The sequence below is a fragment of the Neodiprion fabricii genome, chromosome 5 (genome assembly GCF_021155785.1).
Source record: "Neodiprion fabricii isolate iyNeoFabr1 chromosome 5, iyNeoFabr1.1, whole genome shotgun sequence".
NCBI lineage: Eukaryota > Metazoa > Arthropoda > Insecta > Hymenoptera > Diprionidae > Neodiprion > Neodiprion fabricii.
Window position 1 is genome coordinate 28,474,991 of NC_060243.1, and position 25,389 is coordinate 28,500,379.

Genomic DNA, 25,389 nt, shown 5'->3' on the forward strand with positions numbered 1-25,389 from the left:
GATAATTACATCTAGAATCATTCATTGCGAATTGAGAAAACGATAGTTTTCCTTATTTTCCTTTTACTTCAGTAGTCCGAATTCTTATATGAGTAATCGATTTTGCGGTTTATTTTCAATAGATACGCAAATACAATAATTATTATATTAACAAAAAAAAAAAAACTGAAAAAAAACTTGTAAATGAATAACCGAGGGAATCACCCCATAGTCCCCGCAGTGTACAGCTCTAATTTTTTTTCTTTTCATTTTAGTTTTACTATGTACCAATTCAATTAATGTTCCAGGCGATTAATTATTATTGCTTGTATTAGTTTTATTTTTCATTTCCCCTTTTTTTTTTTTACTCTCTCTCTTTCTTTGCCGTGATTCTCGCTATATCATCCTGCAACCAAGTACGTCTCTGACGATTTTCGTGTCGAAATAATCATCTAACACTTATCACAGAATACGTATTTCATTTCGTAATTATACAAGCACGATATCTATTATTGATATTATTGTTATAATTATTATTTATTACCTATTTACTGCAGTATTATTTATTCATCTATTACCATTATTATAATTATTATTATCTTTATTTCTATTTTTTATTATTTATTATAATTATTATACAGAATCGTTGTACACTTTTGTGTATATTGGATATAATTATTTACGATATTAAATTTATATATAATATATAGTTTTCTTATTCTCTTACACGTACAGTATATGTATATAAATTATCATATATATATATATACCTATATATGTAGGTCAAATAGGAATTAATTCATGTTACGTTTCCAAACGTAATACAGATCTGTGTTGCGTTTATTTTGAGTTAGGTACAGTAAGTTTGTGCTTCTACCGGAATTCATGGCGGTTGTCTCAATTGGTTCGATCTGATTTTATCAATTTTGAATATCTGACGTCTGATTTACAATCTGCACGGCTTCCACCAAAAAAATTAAGAGGATAAAATCAATAATCCACGAGACTGTTTCGGGGTGAATTAAAAATTTTCTTTCATTCCTACCTCATTTTTGTAGTGTAATTGAGTGGAATCGATCTCTTCTTTTAGATGACATACGTCGATACTCCAATAAGGCATGATACGTATCCATGCATAACGATCAGTAAATGGGTATGTACAGAGTTAATTTATACCGACTGCGCGGTCTATCGGCTACTAAAATTCAATGCGCATGCGCTCGATCCGAGAGCGGCTCTAAGTCAAGGCAACTAACTCTCACAAATTTAGTCGACAGCGCGCAGCCATGTAAGTAACTTCAAAATTTTTGACAGCTGGAGACAGTTGGTCACACTGGCAAACGGAGGTTCTCGGATTGTAGCTCGCATGCATTAAATTTTAGCAAACGACGGTCCATGCAGTCGTTAGGAATTCACTCTGTGTATGTGTATATTTATATTACAGGATATATCATACTATACATTATACACGTGTATAGAATTTATAATTCTCGATTAATTGAACTGATTATTTTTTCATCTTGTATGGTACAATTTGCGCACTTATAAATTCCATGATCGGTCGATTTAACAGACAGCCTGCAACGCAGGGCAATATAATACGGTGATAATTCGCCTGGAGAGGCCCTTACTTTCATACAAGTCCTGAAACAAATCGAAATTCAGGTGTTTAAGTTGACCATTTCTCAAAGTTACATTTTTCAACTAGTACTTCTGACGGCAGGTTATTTCGAGAAAATTTATTAAAAAGTTATCATATAGATTGCTCGTAGATCGCATGCACCGATATTACCAACCATACCGCAAGTTTTTTTTGAAACCGCCTATCTACAGGCGTTGAGCGGCGAGTTTCGCAGAAAACAACCGGTAAAAATATACCCGAGTACTCGAATAAAAAATATCCAACATTGATTACTTTCGATACGTACGAAGAAATCAAAATCAATCTAATTGTCATGGTTTTTCTTTTTCATCTGCCGTAGCAACACTCGACCGGCTTACCTTCATCGTTCTAGTCGCGAAGAATTGCCGACTACAACGAATAGATACGTTGGATCTTTTATCGATGGCTACTGGTTGAGCAGGGTGTTTGTCACCTCAGAGATGGACAGCAAAGGACTCCCGGTGTCCGGCTTTGGATCTGCGAGCCCACTATTGGGACCACACCGTGATGGTTGTGATGGGCCAGATGGTACGATACGCTGTTGCTGTTGCTGATGTTGGTGTTGCTGCTGTTGCTGATGGTTGTGATGCTGCTGCTGGTGGTGGTGGTGGTGGTGGTGCTGGTGCTGCGGCTGCTGTTGTTGATGGTGTTGCTGTTGCTGGTGCTGTTGCTGGTGTTGGTGGTGTTGCTGTTGCTGGTGCTGTTGCTGGTGTTGCCGTTGCCCGTTTCCATCGACAGTCTCGTCCCCATTACCCCGGCAATTCCTCCCCCCGACAACGATCCCGGTGACGTGCTGCAACCAAAATTAGGGTCCCCCTAGTCAGCTCGCTCCTCAACGTCGATTAAACCCACTTCCATTTTCTTTCTTTTTCTACAACCATGACCTTTCACGATTTGCCTCGTACAGGAATCTTATCAAATATCCTAGCTGGGGTAATTGCTCTGATATTTGGAAGTAAATTCGGCATAGGTACTTATAATAGGTTTTTTTTTTTCTGAACTATTGTAGACAGATAAGATCGCGATAGACAGATGGAATTTCATTTCATAAAAAAACGCCTTCGACAATATTACATCCAAGGAAAGACTTCCGAATAGAAAATTTCAGACGCGTGTTGACAAATTTTTAGTAGAGATTTTTCTCGTGACTCAATCGCATGGCGGTAACTCACGACAATGAGCTGGTTAAAACTGTATCAACTGTCTTGTCGATGGCACTGACATAATGATTAACTAACAGCACTGACTGTTTCGTTTCGATCTTTGCATTTTGAACATATTTGTGTTGACAGAAATTTTTTATCGCTCCTCGTTTTCAAGGAAATTGGATTTGAATGATGCGAAGAGTGCGCGGTTTTAGCCATTTTTTGAATGTATGACTGTAAAAGAGCTGTCTGTAATGTTTGAAAGTAAAAATTTAAAAAGAATTGCCGTGTTTCTGAGACAGTTAGGAAGGAAGGAAGGATGGCGGAGGAGGCGGATCACAACAACCATAATGCATCAGCTAATCTCTGTCGACTCAATTATCATTTCGAACATTGCAAACTGTTTCGTACTATCGGCGAGAGTTAAGTTTCATTAAATCTTGTCGAACAACTTGTAAATGTGTTGTTCGGAATACGACAAAAACTTGTTATTCTCTTTCTACGTACGCTTCATCCAAATCCAATTTGCTCGAAAATGCGTCACGACACAAGGTGTCCGTAAAATCGAAGAAATCATCATCATCATGATAAAGAAAATCTCGAACACAACAGTATCATAACGTTTCGTAATGTGTAGTTTTAACAATGATTAACGAATACTCTGTTCGAATGCGAAAACGTCGTGCGATAACAAAAAAAAAAAGATAAGAAAAAACAAACAGAACCAAACAGGAAGAAGCAAAAGTATAAGAAGAAAAACGGCAAAACAACAAACGAAAAGAGGATCAGCCTGGGAATGGCGACACTCACTGGGGCGCACATTGCAGTGTCCCGTGCCTTTGCGGCGGTGCGAGGTGATTCTGGTGGTGCTGGTGGTGCTGGTGATGGTGATGGTGGTAAGGATAGTACTGGTAGTGGTGATGGTGGTGCTGGACTCCTTGCCATACCTCCGAACCGCCCTCGGAGTGACCGTGGCCCGAATGAGGGTGCGGGTATCCAGCAGGAGTGGCGTAATGGGCGGCAGTCACAGCGTACTGCTGATGGTGCTGCTGACCCTGATGCTGAGCCTGCTGCTGCTGCTGCTGCTGCTGCTGCTGTTGTTGCTGAGCCTTGCTCCTCGTCGGACTAGTCGATGAGGCGACACTGGTGGTTTGCCCGTTGGGCGAGGTCTGCTTCCACTTGCAATCACCGTTTACAGAGTTCATCTCCGCAAGCGATTTCAAGGGGTCGTTTGGGGTTGTCTGAGAATGTGATATCGGGGGACTGTAGGCGCCGTTGTTCCGTGGCGGTGACCTGGACGGTGGTGCACCCCACATAAGCACCGTCTGTCTGGGTGCCTCGCCGCCGTAAATTACGTCCGGCTTGACGTCCTCCATCTTCGGTGTAAGGACGCCTGTCCCAGCACTCGTCACCGGCGAACTGCCTGCCGAATTGCTGGACGAAGCACCACCCTCCAGAGAGTGACGACTTCCCGGACCATGGACCACCGGCACCGTGGCCACCGGACTGGCCGCGTAGGGGGAACCAACGCTGCCCGGATGCCGAGCCTCGACGTACCCGTACTTCGGGGAGTCGGCCAGTTGTTGGCAGTAAAGCTTATCGTCCCCTTTGCCCGACGACGAACTCGTCAGTTGGTGGGGGTCGTAGGTGGGCAGCGAGACGTCGAGGAAACCGTTGTAGGCACCGGTTGTCGCGTGGTACTCGGGGTAGTAGGAACCCAACGGACGGTACTGGAAGAGGTTCTCCGTTGCCGTTAGGTAGCGGTTGTCCAGGGCACCAGCAGGGTACAAGGTCTGATGGTAGTTGCCCGTGTGTCCGATGTACGTCGTCAACGACGGATCGCTCGTCGCGGCGACCGCCGTCGGCGCGTATGCGGTTGGGTACATGTTGTTGAGGTTGCTGTATGCCGCGGCCACTGCCGCTGCCGCGCTCGTGTCAGCAGTCAGGTAATCGACAGATGCCACACTCGGCGTCGCTGGCGGTGATGAGGAGGACTGACTCGTCAGCTTGGTTCTCTTCCCTCTGCATGTCGAGAGGAAATCTCGAAGCTGCGTCTTGTAACGACGGTTCACTCGCTGTGGCGTCGGCTGAGCCGGGAGCGTTGGTGTTATTCCTGAACCCGTGAGGCTATCGCTGTCCGAAAAATAACTGTTCGTCAGACCCGCGTCCAGGTAGCTGACCTTGAAATCCATCGTTCGCTTGCCTAGCAGGTCTCGACCCTCTTCTTCCCTGATGACAAACAAATCACTTATATGTTAACATGTGACGCGACAATGCCAATCGGATGTCGAACAAACTCTTTTTGTCGATCTGAGTCTTGGGTTCAAGGCAGGAAACGGTAACTTCCGAAAAGATGATAGTGACACGTAGTTTATAGATTCTTTTTAACCACCGGAGTTCTTGGACAAGGTATGAGTCGATATCTTTTTCGGAAACCAAATCCGTATGTCGAACATGCTTCGAAGTTGCGCCAAACCACAAGTACTCTGACATAAAATTGTTAATATTATTTAAAGGTAGATATTATTATGATTGCCGGGTAATTTGATTCGGTTAGCAATGAGTCGTTGATCGGCCCTGATCGTAATTGACCGTACACAGGCAGTGGTAGTTACCTACGTAACTTTAATTCCCAGTATATATATATACCGAATATTCAATTTCACATCGCATAAGCCCGTGAAATTATTAACATCAAATTTATTCTATACGTTACACATGTGCGTATATTATACGTGAAACCCGTTGCGGGTATAAAAGAAAAAACCAAAGTTATAGCTCGTCTATCGTACAATTACACAGTACTGCAGGTATACCAGTTACCACCGAACGAAATGGCGTATTATGGTATTCATTTTATGGGAAATATATACTAACATTAATGGACGGTGTGTGCTGATTACGAAATCCGGCTTTGAGTTCTTGTAGACGAGCCTTGAACTCGTCTGAAGCCACTGCCAACCACCGTCCTTGGTCTGATACCTGTAGGCTATCATGCCGGATGCTCCAGTCTTTAGAACTGCACACAGAGGGAAGAAAGAAAGAGTCAAACCAATGTTCGCAAGTATATGTACCATGAACCGATACCGTCGAATAGCGACTTTGTTCGAGGAAGTAAGGAACCAAGGATCGTATTTAGCACTTACGTTCTTGGTGCGCACTCGCCACGTAGGCGAGATCGTCGTAGTGCACAAGGTCGTAGCCACCCAGGTTCGCCAGCTCGGCGTCCGAGTAACCCAGCAGCATTTTACCCCGCTGATCCATGGAGACGAGGGCGAGGTCCAGTTTGTGCTTGCTTTTGAACATCACCTCCTTCTGTGGCACCTCGAGCAACGAGGGTGGACCGAAGGGGGTGCAGAGGGCGAACAGCGCCAAGGGCGGATCTTCCGTCTTCCGGTTTTGCCCGTGGAGGACCTTAACTCTACCCCTGATGTCGAGGCGCTGGAGGAAAAATGGCCGTTCAAAAATCGGTAAGAGATAAATATTGCAGGTATTAAAAATCGAAGGTACACTTGGGACCACGAATCTGAGACGGCTAATTTTTTACACTAGACAGTTATGTTGGCAACACAGCGAAGCCTACAGCGCCACAGTCGGCCGAACGTGAAACTAACTCAATCTCAATAAACATGACATAACCCATGAACGTCGAATCTAACCTTAGTATTGACGTGTCAATCCAACAAGTCATCATCACCTCGGTATTCTAATGTTAGATTCGACGGTCATGGGTTATGTTTTGTTTATTGAGATTGAACTAGTTTCGCGTTCGGCCGACTGGGGCGCTGCAGGTTTCTCTGTGTTGCCAACGTAACTGTCCAGTGTAAAAAATTAGCGGTCTCAGATTCATTGTCTCCAAGTGTACGTATAACGAATGTTTCCATTTCATCCGCCTCCACCACGAAGATCGGGTGAATCGATATTTAATTATTACATTATGCGTACGAGGGTAAATGCATGATCTTGTACGACACGTGCGTTTCTGTTGGTACACATATTGTTGTACACCTGTATTAACATGTACGTTATTATACATGGCGAGTTAAGCTACGCGGGTTAAAACTACTTATCAAAGACTAACAGTGACTAATAGCCTCGAAAATGATATTTACGCTCTGCTGGTATAATACACGCGACCCCCCAAGACCTTTATTTATTACACGATGATTTACACACGCATTATTATCACCGATACACGAATATATGCCGTGTGTATTTGACGTATCGTAAATGTATATTATACAACCTACTGCACAAATATTAGAGTGGGTGTTCTAATCAGATTCAACAATGTGGAGAAAAAAAGAAATATTACCTCCACCCCCGTCATACGCGGTAAAATGTTTAATTTTGAGGGTTAAAATTGTTTCACCTTCGGCGAATTTATTCTCCCCCGTTCCTAAAAAATAACGATTGATTTTGTATAAAAACTAAGAAATTCTCTCCGAACGCAACCTCGAGTTTCGTTCGTTTTTTGGTTTCAAAGTGAAAGCGGTTATTGAAAATCGGAAAACTACGTGTTGAACCGGAATATATTTACCGTGAACCGAAATTACAAAAAAAAAAAAAAAAAAAAAATAAAAAATTTCCAAGCAGTAATTACTTTCAGTTTTTCTTTTTTATTATCAGCGTATATCACATATCCTTGAATATGATTTCAGTTTTGAATATATAATTTATTAAAATTGGGGGGTAGCCGTGTGAAACGAAGATGAATGAAGAAAATAAGCCTCGGTGTATCCCTGTAATTTTGCGATTTATTTATTTATTATTATTACGGTTTGCTTTTTTTGTTTTTGTTTTTTTTTTTCTTCCATTCCTCGACTCTTTTGTTGCGATTTACATGAATTTTCTTTCATTCAAATCGCGTGTTTTTTACTCTGTAATTGGCGAATCGCGGGGTTACCACGTATAATGATAAAAATTTATACATACACAACAGCTCGAGTCGGACAGCGGGTTTGAGGCTTCGTTCGCCGACTCTGATACTGACTCATTTTAATGTTTATTATCGCGGTTGCGGTGTACACACAGTATTATCCCTATACGCGCGGGAAAAAGTTGCGCTCATTTGAATACTTATCGCCCGATTCGATCTTACGATATTACTGTATACATGTGTATAAGGCATGTCTACGTATTCGTATACCGTACGTGTATGCATACGTATACAAGGATTGCCAAGAATTCATTATATCCGTACAACGTCTGATATACAAATTACAGTGAATACATTATCGGACCTTATAAATAATTATTAATGAATAATCGATAATGTATTCAAGGGATACAAAGTACAATCAATTATGCAATCAATTAAGAATCGAATCGATATTTTTTTTTCTTTTTTTCTTGTCTCCCTTTTCACATGTCATGATTTTTTAGGTTTACCGAATTACCGAATACATCGTTATTTGACACAATAAATATCCGGGCAACGATGTTGAGGTCGAAAGGAATTTTCATTTTTTATTTCAATAGAAAGAAAAAATCGTTACAGTTATCCGCGTTTTTGCAAAAATATCCATGTATTATTTTTTTATCCTCGATTGTTTGCCGATTTTTATTTATCACTCTTTCCTTCATTTTTTGCAACGAAAATCCCGTCGTTTCGTGCAATGAAGTTGTTAATCACGAATCGCACCGTTCACATACGCCTGCGATGAGCTTTCAACGGCTTCGACGCCGAATTATTTTCGCTGGTCCTGCGCACATGCAGGGATGCTGGGAACGGTACCGCATCTTCGCACCCCGCGATGTTACTCAAGGTTATATTCTACCTCACGGTTTAAACGAGCGTTACATTCGTACAAGCCGTAGCTTCTCTCTTTCGATATATAATACCGATACAGAATACGACGGACGGATATTTATACACGAGATATATCGCCAGCCTAGAATTATAACCTCATTCGCAATGAATCACGAATTTCAAAACCATTCGTTTGCCGCTCGTCTTGTGCAATTTATTTCAATACCTCTATGTACGTACAATCAAGGATTTCAAATTCAGTTTGATACGAGTATCCTAATCGATAAATGAGTTTTTCGATCAATTCTTTTTCCGATTAATCGATTAATCGACGGTTTCGATTAATCTTTTTTTCCAATTAATCGATGAATCGACCGTTTCGATCAATTCATTTTCCGATTAATCCATCAATCGACGGTTTCGATCAGTCGTTTTTACGATTAATCAATTAATCGAAGCTGCCTCATAAGAATTCTGTAGGTATAATAATAAAATAATAATTCAGAGAGGAGTATAGTTGGAAAATGTTGAATGAGTCGCGACTTCTATACCGATTGATCCCCAGAATTATTACGAGACAACATTCGATAAAAAAAAAAAAACGATTGATCGATTAATCGCACATCACTGGTATTATACTAATCAGACGAAAGTTTTAGTCACTGGAATAAAATTGAAATTCAATATCGATATTAGAAAAATAGATTCCAAACAGAATTTTATCGTCATATTGAATCAGCTAATTAATTCCGATAAATTATGTAAAATCTCGAATCGATATTATTGATTATAAAAATCAGCTGATCCGGTACGGATAGACGATTTTAAACAATTCGCAAATCATTCGACGCATGATTGATCCATCTTTTTTTCTATCTTTTCCTTCACTGCACATGACGCCGTACCTTCTATCACATGAGGATAATAAATGCAGGATGAGGGGAAGAGGGGAGGGGGGGGGGGGGATATTTCCGGTGAGGGATATTCAAGGATCAGCGAATAGTTTGCGGCGGCAGTTTGAAGCCTCGGCGGTTTCTGACCAACACTGCCGTAAAGCTTTTACGATTACAGTTTCATTTTCATAAACGTCAAAGCGACCGCGTTTTTGCCGTGACCGCGGTATACTCAGCAAAATCTTTTTATCTCTGTCTCTCTCTTTCTCTCTCGCTTCCTTCCTTCCTTTTTCTCTTTTTCTCCACGTCTCCTTGGAGAGTGTGACTATAAGACGCCGACGTCGAACTTTTTTTCTCTACTCTACTCTATTCTTCTCTTCTCTTCTCTTCTCTTCTCTTCTCTTCTCTTCTCATCTCTCTGCTCTTCTTGACTGTTTGCTGTAAGATAATTAGTGTTTTGCTTCTGGTCTCGACGCCCCTTATTTTCCCTTCCTGCCGCTCTTTTACTTCACCTTTTCAGGCCTGAATGTTCAATGTATAATCAACCAACCTACTGTGTATATATATATATATTCTCCGATACTGCGCAGATTTTACTTGGTTGTAAGTTTTTCTCGGCATTTGATTTATCGTACCTCTATACGTGTGTATATTATCTATACTTTTTTTCGATACGGTATCTACGCAGCGAATGAAAATTTATTTTGTACGAAAAGTACTATCAATATTCCGTACAAGTTGTTCGGAGAAAAAATTCATTCACAACCCGTTTTTTTTTTTCAATTTTCAGGATATATATTGTATAAAGATTACATTACGGATGTGAAATTAAAATGAACATTACAGAATTGATATATATTTTATCGAGTGTCTGTTTTTTTTTTTTTTTTTTGTCTCTTACAATTTATACAGTATTTTTAAAATCTCAAGAGGATCATTTTATACTATGAGAAAATGTTTGAATCAGGAATCTTGATTCCATTAATAAAAAAATACATGAATTTTTCTCGCGTCCTTCAAACCATCGAATAACTACAATAATTTCATAGTTTTTTTTTTTCAATAATCTTCAATGACTCGTAGCAATGTTAAATTAGATTGTTTAATTGCGTATTGATATTTTCAGATCACGCAATTTGTGAAAATAACCGTTGAATCCCCGAGACCGTGATTTTGTTTTTTTTCACTTCCATCAATTTTTTGTCCATCGTAAAACGAAAAATGTTATAAATAAACGCACTAAAATCACTGGATGTGAAAAAAGTCCATCTATACGTAAAAAATGTTTCGTAATTTTTTTTTTTTCCTCTTTACAATGTTCGCACAATTGCGATACGAATGCGTTTGAACATCTCGTCTATACGATGTAAAATGTAAAATATATCTATCGAACGAGATCGCGAGGCAGAGTTTTAGTTTCGAAATATCTCGTCCGCGGGGATGAGATTTTAACGGCTGAATCGTGCGGAAAGAAACTTGAGGCGTAGGGAAAAAGCAATTACCTCAACGGGTTTACGGGATGTGTACGGGAGGGTGGAAGACACACGGGACTCTCTTCTTTAATGACAGTGAAATTATTAATTACTGTTTTGTATACCGACGGCACCTCTCTCAGAGACGAACGTACCGTGGATAACCGGCCGCAGACTTTAATACCGCCGGGTGTTTCCTTTCAATTTACAAGGTCGATCGCGGCTCGAGATGAGATATGTCGAAAAGTCGGGAAAATCGTTGGTACGAGAAATCGATCGAGTCTATGACTAAAGAATTCAAATTTATGGCGATGTGATCGTTCGTAGATCAATTTTTCATCGATCGTCAGTCGACGGTCGCTTGATTTTTGTTTTTTTTTTCAGATAATTTCATCACCTTTTCTTACCTTCTTCATCAAAATTATTCGCTCATTTTCTTCACTTTTGTAAAACTTTAACTTTTTTTCTAAAAAATATTTGAGTTGAATAGTTGAATATTGAAAAGAAAAGAAAAAAAAAAGGCGGAATGCCTTGAGCACTGGTGAACGCGAAGTTTAGGCGTTGAGCGTATGTATTCACATCGTTGTTAGTATCATTGTTATCATCTTCGCGAATCGATGAGCGAGTAAAAAAAAAGCTAATAGCAACGGTTTAAAAATTTACAAATCGCATATTTCACAGAATTTCCACGAAATAATAACAACGTTTGTAAGTATTGGTCACAGATCCCCGTTGAAATGAATTTGAACGTTTTTTTTTTCCGACTCTTGGAATTTAGTTTCCTTGGAAAATATTTAATTCCGAAACGGTAATCTTCGAGAATTGATGATCGAGGGAAAAAAATCACGAACATTAAGGTTTAAACTACTAGTGACGGTTTAAAAATTTACAAATCGCATATTTCACAGAATTTCCGTGAAATAATAATAACATTGGCCAAAATTCCCCATTGAAATGAATTTCAACCATATTTTTCCGAGCCTTAAAATTTGGTTACTTTCGAAAATACTCGATTCTGAAAAGGTGATCCCCAGGTTTTTGGGGATTTTTGAACATTGATGGAGAGGGACGCTCACCAGGAAGCCGGAAGTGTTGTCCAGGAGGCACCGGAAGCGGACGGTAAAGCTGCGCTCGAGGAGATGTCCGTGCTGAGGCGCCAGAGCGTCGTTAAGCGGAAGACCGGCGCTTTCTGCGGGTAGGAAGGAGTTCCACATCAATTGCCTTTGGAGTTCCTCACGGTCCTCGCTGTGCACCAACTCGTACACGCTTTGGTGAACGATGTCGGACTGTGGAATTGAGCAGGTAAAGATATTTTTTTTGAGAAAACTGATAGACATAGAAAGAAGGAGAAAAAAACAAACCGAAGCAACAAAAAAGCAAAAACAGACGATGTTTTATTTTATTTTACCCTTTACACCTCCCTGTGCAGTAAGTAAGGTGGTCCAATGTTGAGAATTTTTCGAAATTTGACCATGACAGTCTAGGCTGTTCGTTAATTTCCGGCATATACTTGCCCCCCTTGGAATCGATGGAAAGTGACGAAAAAACGGTGTCTGAATTATTTCAAATTTTTAGGAGGATTGGAAAGCGTGTCGAAATAAATTTGACGAATAAAAAGCGTTTTGAAACCCTCCGTGCTGCATTTTTGATATTTTCTTTTTTCTCTAGCGAGCAGTTTGCGGGAAGCAAGTATACCCTGTGTAACTTTTTAATATGATGAGAATACTGTGAAATGTAATTGTCTGCTGAATGTATCTCGTTGTTATTTATGTCATTTTTTTTTCTTGGATATTCCAGAAATTTTCCCCTTTTCTCTGACCGAGTTTTAATCGAACCTCTAGAATTCGAAAAATATATTTTACAGAAAATGTCGGTCTGTCGGTTTGTTCGACAAACTTTAGCGACGATCTTTCGTAAACGGTTAGATTAAAAAATTTGTAACTTGCATGATTTCAGAATAAATTGATAAGCGTGAAAAATTGCCACGTCCCGTTTAATTAAAACTTCCGATTCCACCGGAAATAAATCGATTTTAAATGGTTTTTCCACTTTATTACTTTTTCTGAAGAAGCAATTATGTTTTTTCCAGTTTATATGTTGATTTTTTTTTCAAAATGTATGAATTTTTCGTTACTCCGACATTTTTTTCTCTACTTTTTCCTTAAAAACTTTATCATCCGGCTGCCAAGTCTTCTCAGTTCCAGATTTTTCACTATTCCGTTCCCTTTCCATTGCGATGAAATCTATCGCGAAAAAGTTGTCTTTCCGGTTTGTTCTTTTTTTTAGATTTCAAATTCGTTTCGGCACTCTTTCCAATCGAGCTAAAAATCTGACATAATTCAGGCAGAATATATGTCGGGCATTAACGACCACCCTAACGGAGCACCCTGAGTGAAAATTCGAAAATGTCCAAAATCAAAAGCACCTTAATATTTAATCGAAATTGAAATATTCGCCATTTGTTGCTGAAGGAATTTTTCACGCTATCCGATGTTGAGAGAATAATTGAACTTTTACACTGCGGGGAAAATGCACTAAAAATTTTACGATTTGTCTGCAAAAATAAAAACTCATGTCACAAGAAGAGCAGAGTGGCGCAGTGGAAGCGTGCTGGGCCCATAACCCAGAGGTCCGTGGATCGAAACCACGCTCTGCTATGTAAATTACTTTTTGCTGCCCGTTTTTGATCCTGTTTATGATCAAAATTGCCAACAATCAACTCGAGAAATAATTATCCGCAATTTAAAAGCTTTCAATTCCAGGTCGTGAACGTATTAGATCTCACTTATCATCCGTCGTTTGCGAGCAAGATTTCTTTTTGTTCAAATTCACGTATCATAAAATACATTTATTTTCTCTCTCGTCCAAACACTCATCCCGCAAGTAATTGCAACAAATTTTTCACTACACCGAAGTGAAATAACAATTCGCTCGAATCTACCTGACATATAAAATATATTTTTTTGCCGTACATACTGTTTAAAGTAATTATTGACCTTTGCGTCGTTCAGAAAAATATCCCATCGTAGATAATAACAATTTTTTTTTTAAATACATTAAAAAATACAAGTCAAATCTTTTCCGATCGGTATTCTGTTTGATTAATTTATACGTTGCGGTATTCATGAGAATGAGCAATCCGTACAATCCATATTCACACCGAGAAATTGAATTCCCGTGTTCTTTATAAACATATTCTGTACGTAAAACGCATGTTACAAGTTACGCAGTGCTTGACGACAAAATTTGTATAATATATGTTTTATCAGCGATATTCTGCGGCCTGTAGGCGTACGTGATTACCGAGCTATAACCAATTGAGCAATTAAATTCACACCTATTACACACCTTCGACGGTGTCGGATAATATCTCTGGATCGGTTGTAACGTGTTCGTCTGTATACGTAATATTATCGCAAACATGTGTGCATCATACACGCGAGTCTCTTGGGCCAATTAGCTGTGTAATCTGGACCGAGGAGGAGAGCGAGCGAGATGATTGAACGGCGAATAATTAGAGCACGAATTAATAATGCGCGCGTTTAACCGCGTATAATGTGCGAAGTGATTATTCCGTGCAACTTATTTAGTTGCCACATGTACGCGTTACTACGTACGTAAATTATTCGATTCTGTATCAGTAACGGAATCAAAGTGTCATCGTAACAAAAAAAAAAAAAAGAATCATTCAACATCGACGGATTAGATTGAGATTAATTGTTGACTCACTGAAAAATTCCAACTTTATTTTTTTCACCGAGAAAAATCATTATACACGGATCACGATTCTTCCATATCCTTTTTCTCCCGCAAGAAGAACAATTTTTCTGAACCGATTTGTTGAATATTGTATTCTCTTCTTCTTATTTTTACCATGTTTCGTTGGTAGATTAACTGACCCCCGGTTATACAAATTGACTCGACTCAAGCGACTCTGAACGATTTTCATTCAAGTTTCAATAATGCTGAGCGGAATAAAAAAACAAAATTCACTAAAAACATGCCGACAATATAATCGTTGAATCGAATAAATTTCATCAATTCATTAAACCTTCGCTCTAGGCATTGCGTATCTGAAACAAAACGATCGTCGAATTATAATTTATTATTCCGTATGTACAAAAAAAAAACAACAATCATCTCATCCTCGGTGTGATTTTTTCCCAAATTTATACCCGGGAGCGGATCAAACGAGTAAGATAAGCAGCTGACCGTTCGAATCTGTATATTATAATATAATAATAAGAAGGGTGGCGATCAGGGTGGCTCAAAGTCGCTTGTTATTGGCCGTATGAATGATAGCGTCCTTATAAATGCATAAAGGCCCCATAAAGCATCGGGAACGGGGGGGATGTGTATGGGAAAGAGCGATGAACGAAGTGCAGGTGGGAGAGGGGGCGGGTCGGGGGAGGGGAGGGGGAGGAATTGGGCCCCCTCGTGGGATCCCGGAGGGGCCGCACGTGATTCCATCCGGGCTTCATTCGCCCCCCCGCCGAGACTCGCGAGGATCCCCGGCGAGGTGGGTTTGTTTGTTCTTGTTTTAATTATACCCGATGCCCGAGGTCTCAAACAGAGCCGCGAGTCAGCCCCCCATCCCCTCCGATCCGTCGAACCACCCCGTTCGTTATATTACCCTGTATCCGTGAAACCTGCGAGACGGTCATTTGTCGGAAAACGCGTCCCACGGTGTCGTTGTTTTTTTTTTTTCTTTTTTTTTTCTCTTTCCTTACCTCTCTTTCCATCTATCGTGACCGACTCTCCGTATTATCTCTGTGAATTCTCCGACTGTGAGAGAAGGGGCATTTACACCCTTTAAGGTAATACCGACATACCTTACATCGACGCTTTACAACCTTGCTGTAAGGACCCCACGGATGGTCATTGTAATTATAGTAGAAAAGTCATTCGTTTTTTTTTTTTTTTTCGAAGATATTCGAGATACGCGGGGAGATCAACCAATTCATTCGAAGTCGGGATAACTTTTTGTTCGTTATTTTTATCACTTATAAGTAATACTCGCGTACTCGGTTAGTTCACTCGTTCGTTTCGTTCGAACGATCGATTGGCGTAGTTACTTGGCTGAATCTAACCTAACCTAACCATCCGTGTTGACTACTTTTTATTCATCGATACTAAATTTATCCTGAAATAATTTGTTCGTCACAATTTAGGTACCGTTGATAAAGAGAGTGTTTTACTTTCTTTTTTTTTTTCTCCATCATACGAATTTATCCACTCATTCAAAGATACCTACATCCGCTGAGTACTCCATTCGATCATTAATCCACTACTAATCTTAATTCGTCAATTCCTCAATTCATCAACATATACTGGGCATAATTAACGTATTGATTCACTCGATAATCGTTTAATCGTATCATTTATACTCGATGATTGTGAGTCAATAATTAATCTACGTATCGTTAAGGTACACTCGGCGTGACGGTATCTGTCATCCCGGAAGAGATAACTCAAGTGACGCGTTCGATATTTAGGTTGGCACTACGTCGCGTTGTGTAGAGATCCGCTAACTCGAGTGTTGGCAAAATTTGAGGTTAGCGAACGAACTAAGCTCGTAGATAGCAGATCCCTACATTACCCAGCTATTGCCAACCCAAGTTGGCCGTGTCACTTCGTTTGCCTATTTCAGGGGTGACAGATACCGTGACGGTTGGTGTACTACGAGCAGATTTGCTTACAAAATCTCATCTCAACTCGTTAGACCTTGTTCATTAATTTTTCGATGTGTAATAAACTAATAAATTGATATACATTCGTTCGTTCGTTCGTCCGTTTCAGGTACTTGTTTGGTTTGATTTCGGTGCAAGGTATTTTGAGGTTGATGGGGTTTGCGGCGAGGCAATTACACCGAGACGTGTAGAGATGCCTACCTGAAGGACACCCTGTATACAGGTACTTGTATACCTATAAGGTTGTAAATCCCGACGGCACTATTCACGGATGGTTTTAAATATTGTCGGTGGAACGGTATATCAAACGACCCTAACGAATAGGTTATTTGTTATTCGTACGTTGTATATGAATAACTCGTCAATAATTCATCGACCTTTTCCTATGTAGATATACGTACATTTATATCTACGCCATTCACGGTATATACGTATAAAGCCTGGCGCACGACCAAACTCATCGTCTATATACGCGTATTGAATGCGACGTGTAGTAGTATTAATGACGTTGATAAAAAAAAAGGAAAAAACAAAAAAAAAAATAAAAAGAACAATCGTGTTTCGTGGGTGTGAAAAACATTCGTAAATATGCCGCTTTTTTTTTTTTTTTTTTTAATGTTAAAAAAAATTTTTAGTAACCTCTGCACTACTATTCACTGCGAAGAGAAAAATTGGTGCACGACGAAGAAATATTGATTTAGAAGTTGTACCGGTTGATAATTTATATAAAAAATACGTCTCGATAAGTGAAGAAAAGAAGAAAAAGAAAAAAAAAAAAAAACAACAAAAATACACGGTAATTCCGTTTTCCGATCGATAATCGGCGAGGATTTCCGAGTTCGCCGAGAAGAAATTGCTCGATCGTTTGAATACGGGGTTATGTACCTAATACATTATGAAATATCGAAGGTGGCTTAAAGAATGGCAGAGGCGAGCCGCGGATGGGTTTACGATCATCTCTCGTCGTTAATTAAGAGGTTGTAATTATTTAGGTGATACGCTTGCGCACCCCCGTCGGCACCGCGCTCCATCTCTCGATCCTGTTAACTCTTCTTCATCTTGTTATATTTATCCGCCTCCTTCTCCTCTTATTCTTCTCATCCTTTTTCTCGCATATATCATATTATTAACTAGCGGGCCCGTTGCGACTCCGCCCGCGAATATTTTCCAATGCTTCTTGTGGCAAAACTGTCAGACTACGTAGCCACGCATGCTCTCGCTTACGTTTTTGTCCGGCTCGTCGAGAGCCTGAAAAGTCTTTGCAACGTAACTTTCCTCTATCTGTAAAACTTTGGGCATGCGGTGTTCGCATAAGTGTCCCTCATCCCCTTCCGCCTTGACTTTAAAATTTCGTTACATCTCCGAAACCGTTGATCTGGTTTTAACGAAGTATAGTTTAAAACATGGCCGGACTTCTTAGCTATCCGCAGAAAAAAAAAAAACAAAAATCATCGAAATCCGTTCGGTAGTTTTGGTAGAGAAGAGAAGATATTCGTTTTTCTCTTTGCGCTAAAATTTAGTAGGTACCGCGATTTTCATCGATGTTACATTTCATTCGCAAATCGCAATCCCGTGACGCGAAAAAAGTTGGCTAATTTTTATGCAAAGGTTTTTGTTTTTTTTTTTTTTTTTTTTTTTCGCACAACTGTTCTCAAATCAATCGCGTTTCAAATTCTGTAATTAGGCGAAGAGAAAAAAGCGTTTGGTAGCTTGTAAAATTTCTTACGTGCACACGTAGAAGATTAATTCGTTTCACTAACCATTGAATTTTTTTTTTTTTTTAAGCCATCGCCTGAAATTATAAATGATTTTTTTTTTTTTTTCATGTACAGTCCATTATTTCAACAATACAACGACAATTGTATTCGTAATCGATCTTGCTATATTCGAACAGTACAGTCTGGTATAAAAACAAGCCTACTCCAGATAACAATCAAAATAGTTTGAACCCCATCTCAGGTGATTTTTATTTTCACCTTCCTTCCTCTTCACTGACATTTTTCTTGCAACCTTGTAGCGACATTTACTGTTACGATGATTATTATTACCGTTGTTATTATTATTATTATTGGTGAATAATTGATATTAATAGTACATAACTGCATTGCGGCGCATGGTATGGATATTATAGGTGTTGACGACACACGCCCGAGTGCAGATAGCGGGTTAAACGGCCCGAAGCTATGGCGAACAAGTTCGTTCGGCGTGATCAAAGCGAGATCACAAATTGAAACAAATCAGTCCTGTAATAATAATGAATTCGTACGGAGCATTAATAACTCGTGGCTCGCTCGACGTCGCGCCTTTCTCTGTGTTACACTCGCGTAGATACATAAAAATATATATATATATATAATATTTTATATATGTATGCGTATGCACACACCGGTTAGGGATATTTACACATGTGAACTTATGATCGTGACTAAGACGTGTAACGCGTGTATTACATCTTTCATACACGCTCGTATTATATACGCGTGCATCTAAATCACATCGCTTGTCTACTCGGTGTTCTATTCGAAAACCGTAACGATTCAGTGATGGAAATTTGATTTTCGCAAGAAGGAAGAAAATGATAAAAGCATCGGACGTGTAATTTTCAAATTTTCTACCACGTGCGACAAAAATTCCTGATAATCTGTGCGATTTTCTTCTTGTTTATTTAATATTCAAAAGTTTTTCAGTACGAGGACATTTTATGAGAATTTCGATGAAAATTACTGGTCTTTTGGCGATTAAAATAAACTCAGATAAATCAATTCGAAACTGCAAGCTCTATAAATTCTAATCCTTGTGAAATTGACGTTTTCTTTAATTTCTCTGCTTTTGAATAAATTTTTGAAATCATCATCTCGACACTGTTGAAACTGCCATTACAATTAACCCTGTCATCGTTTTTGAACAGAGATCACGATATGAATTGTTCGTTTTTTTTTCGCGACTCAAAATCGGTATCAGTCTACTTTGTACACCTGGTATAGACAATAAAAAATACAAAATATGAGCGTCAACTGTAAGGCTGTACATGTATAGGCATGCAGGAAGGTGTATATTGTCGTATTTACATTTATTTACATTTATTTATATACGTTATGCAGTGATCGAGTTCCCCCCGTTATTTCACTCCTTTTCTTGTACGTATATTCTTCCCCCTTACATCCCTCTCTCTCTCTCTCTCTCTCGTTATCTTTCTCTCAGTCTCTCGAAGCATGCTTTGAGCTCTCAATTACTGCGAAGAATTATGAAGCCAGGATGCCCGGAGCGTAAGAAAAGGGTCGTCGGTATGTTACCGTGCACGCGTACGTGTTATACCATACATGGACATGTTTATTTGTATAACCACGTGTTATTTAAAGATGCGTACCTGTGTCTATAATTCTATACATATAATACACACCGCGCGATTCCACTCGCGTCTTTATTAGCCTCTTTCCTCTCACCCTCACCCCCTTACTTCTCCCCATTTATTAATAGTTCAACCGATACGATCATTAGTCAATGGGGCACCATTAGTTCTCAATCCGCGTCGTTCACCCTTACCCCCTACACCATCCATCTAGATAACTTCTATTTCTTTGCCAACTTCAAGTAGACGTATCCCCGAGGTATTCAGTGCTAGGCGTAATAGTTTATAGACAAATACGCGCAGATTATCAGACCTTTGTCTTTTGCGACAGTCACTCATGCTTGACTGGACATTAATTATTCTCTCTTCACAGAAATCTGAGTTTAGTGTCTGGCAAGAGTGACATTTGGTGATGCCGAAATCTGATTCCAGACTGAGTATCGGTGGAAGTAAATCTCGAAATGACAGAGTCAGTTCAGAGCCCGGTTCACCGTAACCGTGTCTCATTCGCAAAATAATTGTAGACGAGTAGAAAGGTTGAAAATTGAAAAAAGAATGGTGGAAAATCTGGGATAATACGCTCTATTCCTAACCCAAGGTAATCGAGGTGGTGTTACGGTTTATTACCATGTATTATCGCGACGAGCTGGAAAATGACTGGCTTCGTGTTCTCGCCTTTTGGAAGCTGTGTAGTGGTGCATCGTGTGCAGTGCGTAGGTACATCGACGTCACGGATACGTGCGTGAGTGTAACATATCCGAACGTGAAAGTCAGTCATTTGGATACACGTGTGTACACAACCTGCCAACGGGCGGCTCTGTAAACACGAATGTACGGAGGAGAGAGAGTGAGGGAGTAGCGTGACTCGGGCTCTTCGGCACGGCTGCAGGGATTTGCGTTTCTACTATGTAAACTTTGCTAAACGCGACCAACGAGCCGCCCTACAAACCGTGCACCGGCTTTCCGGCAGGATTTTAGACAATGCGCGTGTCTGGTGAGTGGGAACTAATTTTGATATGTTTATCTCTGAACGAGCCACGCTGATTGGATTCGGTATTGTAGCCTGACGATCGAGGATCGATTAATTGATTTGTCGGAATTGTCGATAAGTGGAAAGCTCGATCGGTAACCTGTCGATAAACGGAAAGCTCGATCGGTAACCCGTCGGTAATCAGAAAACTGCATCGGTAACCAATTGATCCTCTACCTTTGATTTGACGGTCCGATTTTTAGTCGCGGATCATGAAAACGATTGATTTTCAACTCCTTTCAAACTCACCTGATGGAAGCCCAGGTAACTCTCGATACTGTGAGTTGCGAAGAAGACTTCACCGTCGCACGTGAGGATCAGCAGGAATCCGTTCAACGCCTGAAAGAGAGATCGATTAGTGACTGAATGATCAGTGCTGATCCTGAAAGATGTACAACATTTTTTCTCGGTCGATACTATAAGGAGAAAAATGCATTCGTTGAAGCCAAGATTTTTCGTAGTAATTTTTTGCTCAAACCAATCAATCGGGTATTAATTGTTCATCTGCCATTTACAAAGCGACGCCGAATACTCAGGGGCTGGAAATATCCGCGTTCCAGTTTACGAATGGTTCGAATGTTATATCGACTCAAGGGGGTGGTGCAAGCGGAGGGAAGAAGTTGGAGCTGAGGCTCCCGAGGGTTGTGTAGCTCCGTTTAAGGCCAAATATATTATTTTGTTTTATTTCGGCGCAGTTCCGTGCCAGGCACAGCCACCCCGGCGAACCACCGCCGAGGGTATAAGAGGGTAGGTGGATACCCACAAACGCCCAACCTTCCGAAATACGACGGGGAACCTCGGCCGATACAGAGTTGGCTGTAAAAAAAAGTTTGATAACTTTTTGCCTCGGTGTGATATCGACGCAGAGTTTCTACGGAGGTTGGGTTGGCTTTACTTCCGAACGGAAATTGATGTCGAATGGCTGGAAAATTCGTTTAAGGTTAACCTCCAATTCGGGTTCTTTACCTTATTATTAATGCTATCAATAGAAATTGGTAATCCGAAGTCGAGTCTTCGACGGTCACTGCTAATGGGCCCGTTTGATTTGCTTTAGGGGTGGATGAGGAATCGATGAACAGCTGCAACGATTCGCGTAGCTTCTGTGATTACCTCGAGTATCCAGCCAATTCGGACGAAGAAAAGGGCTGCAAGCGTGGTTCTATTGTCGTTGGAAAGATTCTTCTTTCTTCAATAAATTCACTGATTTTCGTTTTTTTGTGTTGGGCAATTAATGGGATTGTTACTAGCTCGGATCGAGGCTCGTAAATCCGGTTTTACGCAGAAGCTAGCATGTGGGGAATCGTATCGTACAAGGGGATGTTTGGCAGTGGTAGGTATTGTTTTATAACTTGACTGGAAAGGCCATTTGTCTTTACTGCGCGTCGCCGGTGGCTGACGGTGTCCGTCACTTTTCTTGAAAAATGTTATCCCTGCTGGTCTGTATGCGTGTGTTTGGGGGCTGGATGGAATGGATATAAGTTACCCGTCTGTTTTACCGTTTCACGTGCGACTCGAGTGCCATGGCACTGCCGCCACTACGCGTTGTTTATACAGGCACACGAGGCAGACATACCTGTATTAGCATAAATCACGTATTCAGGGAATTTTAACGAGTTCCAGGTGGTATTAAAATAATAACAAAATAAGACGCCCGCGCCCGCGCCACACAGTCCCTATATAATAGGCACACTCCGTCGAGGAGAACACTTTTCACGGTAATGACCCGGCCTTTTTTACGCCGTTGCTTCAACCTGCACAGCGTAGTGCCACGGTGAAATATCCGAGTAATTACACCACACGGTTACTATTTTATCAAGATTCAAATGATCTACAGTATGGACTACTAGGCGCTACGGTAGCTGTTGGATACCTTGGTGTAGGTATGGTTTAACCCCTCGTTGACACCCCGGGTCATTTTGACCCGTACGAATGCACTTTTTCATAACTAAGAATTTGCGATAATTTTTTTTAAACCATTCAATTTTATACTTTCCAAATTTCAACTTTGCAGACATGGTAAAAAATGTTTAAAGTATAGTCCTAAATTTTTAAAGTAAAACCCGACTAATGGGTTCTAAATGTGCAGGTGGATGAAGCACCATACGGGTCAAACTGACCCCATGTGTCAAAATCGTGGCCAGCAGTAAGTGTGTTCAAGAAGTGTTGACTGGCTTTTCCCATTGTTTCGGTACACGATAGCCTAAACTGTAGTCTATAATATAAACGGTCTGCGATTTGTCAATCTGAGAAAAATGATATGTTTATACTTTATAGTTCATCCGTGGGTCCTGAAGGTAAGAAGATACCAGAGTTTTCGTTACGGCCACTTCGAAGGCGGATCACGTATTCCGGATCACTCTTCGTGCATCCTTGAACTAGCAATTAAGTGTTTAGCCTTCTATACGGGGAGGATCATGTCCCAGGTTGAATCGTGAAGTCAATTCAGTCTCAAAGCCGGCCAGCACTCTGCAGTTAAGATAACTCGAGGAGAATTCCCCACCCGCCCAGTTTATCCAATGATCGAAACATCCATATCAACACGGGGTTGACACAAAATGGAATCCCAGGGATAGCGAGATCCGCATGCGCGGATGCTGCTCTCCCTTCATTGGTTATAACGCCTTGGAAGCGAGGGTGATGAGGAAGGAGGAGAGAATCAGGGGCGAGCTGAGGGAGTATAGTCAGCCATGGTTCGAGGCAGGGAAAGCGGGGAGAAGATATAGGTTTCGTCGATAGAGATCTGCGCGTAGAACGCGGACGGGGTGCACACACCCCTAAGCCCGGCTTGCTCCCCAACCTGAGCCGTTCACGACCCAATCCAAGAACCCGATTCCCCCGGGATACGACGTAATAGGATTTCACCTCGATATCTGATGCAGCTCGGAGCCGTGAATCCAACCCTCTGAATGTACCGGGCGTGTATAGGTGTATATTTCTACGTGGAGGGTGAAGCAGAAATGGCAACTTCCTTTCGCCATCGCCCTAGCTGGTTTCAACTTCGGGATACTTTCTGATCTGTACAACATTTTTCATCGTCACTATACTGCGGGATTTTATTTAGTTTCTTATCACTTGGATTTATAACCGATGGAAATACCCCACCGTATTAATCAAAAGCTTAAGGAGAGGAGAAGAAATTGTTTGAAATATCTTGACCTGTGTTATTTCTACCAGTGATAGAAGGTACAAAAGGGACTACTTCCCTGCTGTGTGATAGAAATGGATCTGCAAAAATTTTAAAAACGCAACTCAATTTAAGGTATCAACGTTGATATGAGATAAAGTTTTATCATCAAAACGATCAAAATGATTGAACTCTGGTGTTTTACATCAGATTCTAATATTTTTGTGCTCATTTTGTTCGATAACCAGAAACCTACAAATTGACCATAAAATTATTAAGAAATCATACATTACAGAAAATTTATAACGTGCAAATGTAATTCTTGACAAACATCTGTTGTATCATGCTTAGAAAAATCTACATCTATTTACGCTGGAGATATCTACTTCTGAGGTTATTTTTCGGCAGATTTCTGAATATCTCAATGGTGAACAAAATATGCTAAAAGACATGCGGATTGGATCAAAGTAATCAGAGTTTAAGTATTTTTAGTGCTCAATTATGAAATCCTATTCTCAAATTGTTGGCATCTTGGCTTGCGTCATTCAAATTTGATCATATTCATTTCGATCACATAGTACAGGGATGTTGTTTCATTCGCGTTGACTAACATTGACACAAACGACATTTCTTGAATTTTTTTAAACGGTTGCTTTACTCTGTTTCCTAACTTTTCATTCAGACGGTACGGCCAATTCATCCCTAAGATGAGTCGCGCTTTTACTTCGATCCCGTGTCATGCGTGTTTCTGCAACAACGTTGTAGGGGCAGGCCTAGGCGTAGCCGGTGGTCAGCGTTGAGTCTAGGTAAAGTGGGTCTCGCGTGCAGAACAGTCAAGTTTGTTTTCGCGTGTCTCAACAAAGCGCGAACTCCTAACGGGCTTTAACACCCCGCATTTGCACCGCCAGATCATACAACCGTCACTGCAACCCTCCTGGTATTTCATTCCGCAATTCGAATTTTGAATTTTCGTGACCACCTTCGCGTCCAAATGTCCCAAATCTCGCACACATACATCCATTTTGCAAAAAATATTATGTAGTTGCAATTCTGACCCCATCAAAAACACTCCTGTTTCCTCGAGTTACCGTTGTAGTATCCGTTGATTTTTCAGACGACACGTAATACCCGGCATTCTTCTATTTGCAGCAGAATTTTCGCTCTGTATTATTTTTTTTCCCCCATTTTCTTTCAGTAATTTCAAGACTGTGGAAATCGTTCCCGGAACTAGTCACCGCAATGCTTTTGTGAATAACTGTTACAGAATGTATTCCTGGAATTGGTACCTTTGT

General features: G+C 40.5%; 1 protein-coding gene and 1 non-coding gene across 9 annotated transcripts in view; one reads left to right on the plus strand and one right to left on the minus strand.

Moving 5' to 3' along the window:
• Nucleotides 1-272: 272 nt before the first annotated feature.
• Nucleotides 273-25,389, minus strand: part of LOC124183965 (neuronal PAS domain-containing protein 1-like) — a 128,798-nt gene continuing 103,681 nt past the window's right edge. For 3 of the 8 annotated variants that reach the window (XR_006871099.1, XR_006871102.1, XR_006871103.1), the window contains 7 exons: nt 21,223-21,312; nt 11,981-12,190; nt 5,934-6,228; nt 5,665-5,806; nt 3,598-5,016; nt 1,981-2,435; nt 273-1,623 (listed from right to left, as the gene is read on the minus strand). Coding sequence is in view for 3 of the 8 variants with exons in the window: in XM_046573193.1 (XP_046429149.1) it covers nt 2,072-2,435; nt 3,598-5,016; nt 5,665-5,806; nt 5,934-6,228; nt 11,981-12,190; nt 21,223-21,312 (2,520 nt within the window). In the remaining 5 variants the exon portion in view is untranslated. Of the gene's footprint in view, nt 2,436-3,597; nt 5,017-5,664; nt 5,807-5,933; nt 6,229-11,980; nt 12,191-21,222; nt 21,313-25,389 lie in introns of all 8 variants that reach the window. The other 5 variants (XR_006871101.1, XR_006871100.1, XM_046573194.1 and 2 more) reach the window with 5 other exon arrangements.
• Trnam-cau lies at nt 13,490-13,561 on the plus strand. Its single transcript has one exon. It is a non-coding gene; the product is annotated as a tRNA-Met (tRNA).